Raw genomic sequence first — 6,152 nt, 5'->3', positions numbered from 1 at the left:
GCGCGATGCGGCGGTACCGACCCCCGCGCTGTGTGTGGCGTGTTCACGGAGAGCGGAGCCTCCGGTCGTGCCTCCCGTGCCGCTCCTCGGGCTTCATCGGGTGACCTGGGCAAAAAGGCTGATCCTTAAAGTACACTCAGCCTTTCTAATGTGTCCACGAGGTGCTGTAGAACACCTTTCCATAGTTGATATTTGGTTTTCTAAAGGCATTTTATTACTTGCCTCAACCTGGATGACAGAGACACAGTTTGACCCAGTAATCTCTGCAATAGACTTCGTTTGTCTTTGTAACAAGCTCTTGTTGGGAACAGCTCTTTCAGTCCATTAGTGAGAGCAAAGCCCACCCATATTGAAGGAAGGAGTTCCACAGCTTGTGAGCAGCACTTGATCCTCTTTCCTGTTCACCAGACATGTTTCAGTCTAAGTGACCTCTGCTGGACATCTCTTACCCGTGTTCACTGAGTATGTTCAAACCAACTCCAAACTTTTCCTGTAGTGAACTGAATCTGTCACACTTCTGAAGTCTCTTCTACAGCATCTCTTGCAGACCTCACTCTTTCTGCAAGTCTTGCCTTTTTCTGTTTGTTTGTGTTTGGTTTGGGGTTTGTTTTGGTTGGTTGGTTGGTGGGGTTTTTCTGTTTAAGTGAAGCAAGATGTTTTGGGAGATCCCCAGCGCTGTTTTATTAGTTTCACTCTCCCTGGGGCACTTTCTACTTGTACTCCTGTCAGCAGATAGAACATTGCTGTTGAGCCTTCTGGAGCTGGTGATCTGTTAATAACAGGACTCTGAGCCATGTCTATGGCAAACAGCATGGGATGACTTTTAAAGAGGTTTTCAAACTCTTGTTGGTGGGACTCCCATTTCCTTGTAGAAATAAAAGACCATCAAAAGCAGTCATCCACCTCACTGGAAATGCAAATAGTTTTCATATTAGTACAGTATAGTTACCTGCTCAATATCATTCACAGCAAAAACAGTTTAACTGCAAGCAACCCTTTGCTTATGCAAGCTCTGAGGCAACCTCAGAAGGATATATTGCCCCCCAAAATACTGAAACTGGATAATGTAATATTTTTGTCACTCTAGAGTATCTCAGGAATAATTTAGCTCCCAGGTTTTAGCATTTCAGTTGAAGAGATGCAATCCGCAGCTTGGCTTTCTGTCTGGCCATCAGGAGTGTGTGTTAAGGGCAACTCTGAAAGTTATTAATTAAGGGAATTTATCTGGCTTAATGAAGCAGGACATGGGACACCATGTGTGCTAGCAATGTGAAGAAGATTTGAATGGTCTTAGGGCCACAGTAAGTAATTAATTTACAGAACAGCCTTCAGTATGTGCAGCACTAGCAGTGGCTCTGAGTGCTGCAGAGTTTTGTGCTGACAGAACTGAACCATTTAACAATCTTCCCAGTGCTTACGCTGAACTTGAGAAACACCCATGAATCTCTGAGGAGGTGGTGGTGTTTGGTAGCTGCAGGCAAATTTCTGTGCATTTATTAAGAAATGGTTAGCTGAAGGAACAGATGTGATGACGACTGCAGGAAATGTCAGTGTGGGTGAGATACACAACCTTAATGAGGAACATTAAAGCCCAAGATACATGACTTTAAAGAGAGGCATTAGAGTGTTACTTGTTAATCAAGAATATAAAAGTAGAGTTTCCCTCAGGACAGAGCTGCAGGGGAAGGCAGAACAAATACACACAGGAGATGATAGCTGGAGAAGGTAGATAGGAGGTGCTGAAGAAAATTGGGTAATGGATAAGGCATATCATGAGATTCCTCTTGCAGATGGAGGTTAGACTGTAAGCACTTTTCAGGTAAGGTGTGTTTTTGCTCTGTGTTGCACACTGTATCACTGTACTAACAGAGACTTTTCCTGGGGTTCCCAGTTACAATCAAAACCATAAAATAATCGTTATTAGCAATAAAACTACTTCTATTTTCTTTCTTTCCATAAAACTGAAGAAATCTCCACACTTAAAATTCTGTCGTAAACCTGGAATCTGTATGCAAGACCTTCTAATCCAATTTTATATCTACAGATCCACACAGGACTGGAAAAGTCTTAGCAGGTGTAAGGCAAGTTATCTCCATGGTCTCCAGAGAAACTGGATACTCTTTACCCCACTTGTGTTGAGGCCCTGCAGTGAAAGGAGGTGAACCAGCACATGGTGGGTGTCTTATCCCCACCTCAGGCTGCAGCCAGGGCCCAGTGGGGCTTTGCACCACCCGCTGGGGCTCAGCACCCACCACATTAGACCCACTGAGGGCAGGCTGAGGCACTGATGTGTTCTGCCCCTCAGGCAGCTCCTCTGGCCTCTGTGAGCATTTCTGTTTTGGTGGTTGCAGGTGTCTGAGTCAGGGTTGTCATTCCCTTATTAGTGGTGAAGTTGAAACAAACCCCTTCATTAAGGAAATGTGTGCTTTCCACTTTAAATGCAGTTGGGCTGCAGGGAACAAGCATCAGGCAGTCTGTTCTCTCACTGGAGTGTGTGGGAGCAGCACTGAACTGGCATTTTTAAGTTTAGCCTGTGCTGCATTGGGAATGTGGGATTGTTTTTGTCCAAATTGTTGGCTTGATTGTTGCTTTTAAATAGTTACTGGATGCTATTTTGGGTTGGGAGCTCTTGAAGCCATGTAGATCACACTCAAATTCCTCTTCTTTTCCCTATGTAAATCTGTCCCCATTCTCTCTCATGGTCAAAGGAGGAGGACAGAATGGACAGAGCAAGGGGGGATTTCTCAAACTGGGGAGTATCTGCAACTTGAGGTCTTTCCTTGTCCTGACATAGATATGAATCATAAATTACTTTCAGGCTGAGCTTGTGTATTAGTAAAACTTCAGCATTTGCAGGGTCTGACTCTTGAAAAGCCCAAGACCAGAGCACTAATATGGTGTTACAGCTTTGCAGAGGATTGGATTAGTGGGGTTAAATACAGGCTTTATTTCAATATCCTTGAAAGAATTCAGGTTACCATAGTTACATATTTTATGCATGTATGTAATGTGTGTGTATTATGGAAGCTTAAATAATGAAGTAACTGCACAAGACTGGGACAAGTGCTTGCTCTAATTTCCTGGCAAAGAAATATGAAAAAAACCTAAGTTCAAGGAAAAAGAAACAACAGTTCAAAGCTTACCAAACATGCAGCCTTTGAGGGCAGAGAGTGAAAGTCAGTCCTACCCAGGAGCTGTGATTTCTTACAGCAAAGCCAGCTCAAGCGAGGCCTTCCATTCAATACATGGCACATAGTGATGGGCCCAAGGGGGAGCTTGTCAGAGCGGTTTGACCACATGGTATTAAGAGCAATCCACTAATGGCTGAACCTGGTACCACCACTATTCAAACTCTTAGGTATTTTTTCAGTGTTTTTCAAATTATGATACTTCTATTATGCTTGGTGGACTTTTGAGATGTGTATCACTCATCTCTGATTCTCTCTATACATCTAATGTATCTCTAGTGTACATTGGCTGTTGTCTGCAGGGATGTGGAAGACGTAGTTCACATAAGAAATGGTTATGAGTTCATGCTCAGGATGTCCCACCAGGCAGCTGGCAGGAGCTGAAGGGACCTGTGCACCAAGCTGGTGGTGTTTATTATGCAGAGGCTCAGAAAGATGGGAGGAATGGCTTTTCTCTGCAAAAAGATGCAAACAGGCACTGTGTAAACTGGATGACATCAACTTATGATCTCATGAGGTGAGTTTCTGCCCTCGGGGGAAGTGTGTGCCTGCACAGCCACAGAGAAGCCACTTTCCTTCTCCTAATAAGGCTCTTAAGAGCTGCAAGAGCAGACTCAGAAGTGGTGGTTAGTGGTATCCTATTACAGTAACATCAGGGGTCTTTTCCAGCACTTCTAAAGACAATTTCTCTGTGCCTCAGCATGTCATGATCTCATCTAGTGCATGGAGTTACAACTGGAATAAAAAATTATAGGTTATTAAATCTGTCTATGGACAAGGACCACCCAGGAAGCAAAGTTTATTTTTAAGCTCTTTACTGTGCTCTTTATAGCCTGAAAGTGAATGGTCTGGACGATTTGGTTCTAGCTTGCTGTAGTATTCTTCTTTCACCTGGTCTCTGGTTTCTCTCAGTGAGCCTTGTTGAGGAAAAATATAGTGTTCTGGGGGTTTTAATAATTACCTTTTAATGTTCTCTTTAAAGCTGTTAAGCCATTCAGTATCTTAAAGAGTAACATGAAATTAATTTTGCTAAACAAAAGCATTAAGGTCATCTGACATGCTGCCTTCCAGCTTCACAGACAGTGGATAGTCCAGTAGCACTGGTGAACTTTTACACCTTCCATCTTCTGTAAAGTTGTCTTGCAGATGCTCTTCTTCTGACCCAAATACAGGCCTGGGTATTACAGCTGCACAAAACTGGGTTTTCCCAAAGAAGATACTGAAGTGGTGTTTGGGCACTGTGCTGTCACTGAGAGCCCTGCAGGAAAGTCTCTCGTTCCTCCAGCTTTGGTAAAGGGATGTTACCTGACAAGAAACAAAGAACAAGTTGTGTGAGACCAGTCTTAAGTTACCTTCTGGATAGTACAGCTTGGCACAAAAATGCTGCTCTGGTTTATTCTAAGTATGTACAGGCAGCTTATATTTCTTGAGCAAGTCAGGAAAGTAAGTCCTGTCTGACTTCCTGTAAAGAATCACTCAACATGTGCAGTAACTTCAGAGTCAGATCAGCTTCTGTACTGCCCTTGGACCAATAAATTGCATCATACACAGATGGCTACAGTAGTTTAATTTAGTACTTCCCTTTATTAGCTAGGATTTTTGAAAGTAAATGAAGCTATGGCAGGTTATATTCCTCAGGTTAAGTCAAGCAACATAAAGAGGTTTTTACAAGCCAATACCTGGTGGAGCTACAAAATATTCCTCTACTTTCTCTCTGGCATTTTCCATCAGCTCTTTGGTGCAGTTGCCTTCTGTCACATCATCTGCTCTGAGATACAGACACCTGAAGAACAAAGATTACTAGTTGTCTTTGAGCTATTCAGTGAAGTAGGAAGGGTGGCTAATTTCTAAACCTGGTTTTGGTCCTAAGGAAGCAGTAAGACAAGTACTGGAACATTTTGAAGCACCCAAGAATGCCAGTGACAGGTATTTGGGGCAGAGTGTGTGCAGACCATTCATGCCAAGGCACACAAAGGAACTGAACTTCACCTGCTCACACACAGATCACATGTGCCAATGGCAACTTTCTCCCACACAAACCCACAGTAAGACATTTCCGTGAGCAAAGGGGCCATGTGCAGGGGGACTCCCAGGGGGATAAAAAGGTTATTAAAGTAATAGTTTGTGGCACTAACAGATAAAAGGAGGCTGCTGTGACTCATCACCTGTCCTCCAGGACTGAATCCATGGGTTCCACACCATCAGTGTTTACTTCCTGAAGCTGATCAGCAAACTGGATTGCTTTCTGCAGCCGCTCCACGCCCTCGGAGTCACGGAAATCCACCAGGGCCAGGTGCTCCAAGTGCTGCAGCACGTCCACTGACACGTTTAGCTGCACAAAATGGACCAAAAAAATACAGAAATGAACAAATTTAATACAGCACTAGTTTCATTTTTTAAAACTAAAACCCTGTTACATGGCAAAACCCGAGTTTACAGTGAATCATAGAATCAAGCAGGTTGGAAGAGACCTCAAAGATCATCGAGTCCAACCCTACTGTGGTTACTAGCCCATGGCACTAAGTGCCACATCCAGTCTCATCTTGAAAACCTCCAGGGATGGTGAATCCACCACCTCCCCGGGCAGCCCATTCCAATGTCTGATCACTCTCTCTGTAAAAAATCTCTTCCTAATATCCAACCTAAGCCTCCCCTGGCAGAGCTTGAGTCTGTGCCCTCTTGTCCTGCTGCTGGTTGCCTGGGAGAAGAGACCAACCCCCACCTGACCCCAACCTCCTGTCAAGTGGTCATAGAGGGTGATAAGGTCTCCCCTGAGCCTCCTCTCGCCAGGCTGAACACCCCCAGCTCCCTCAGCCTCTCCACATAGTCTCGCTCAGGCTGGAAAAGGCCTGCAAGACCACCAAATCCAACCACCCCAATCTGCCGGGACACGCTGATTTCTGTGACTCGCTCGGAAAACTCTTTTCCTCCTTCCCCTCCCTCGCCTCTCCTGCCCGGAGCTGG

General features: G+C 44.5%; 1 protein-coding gene across 1 annotated transcript; it reads right to left on the bottom strand.

Moving 5' to 3' along the window:
- Window positions 1–4,434: 4,434 nt before the first annotated feature.
- GATC (glutamyl-tRNA(Gln) amidotransferase, subunit C) lies at window positions 4,435–5,520 on the bottom strand (the record flags this gene model as incomplete). Its single annotated transcript, XM_009077260.1, has 3 exons — window positions 4,435–4,493; window positions 4,868–4,971; window positions 5,354–5,520. Coding segments are annotated over 3 exons (330 nt in total), but the record flags the coding sequence as incomplete, so codon positions are not given.
- Between the last annotated feature and the right edge of the window lie 632 nt (window positions 5,521–6,152).

The sequence above is a fragment of the Acanthisitta chloris genome, unplaced genomic scaffold (genome assembly GCF_000695815.1).
Source record: "Acanthisitta chloris isolate BGI_N310 unplaced genomic scaffold, ASM69581v1 Scaffold37206, whole genome shotgun sequence".
NCBI classification, from domain to species: Eukaryota; Metazoa; Chordata; class Aves; order Passeriformes; family Acanthisittidae; genus Acanthisitta; species Acanthisitta chloris.
The sequence above is the reverse complement of the archived record's forward strand: the minus strand, read 5'-3'. Positions and strand labels throughout refer to the sequence as shown.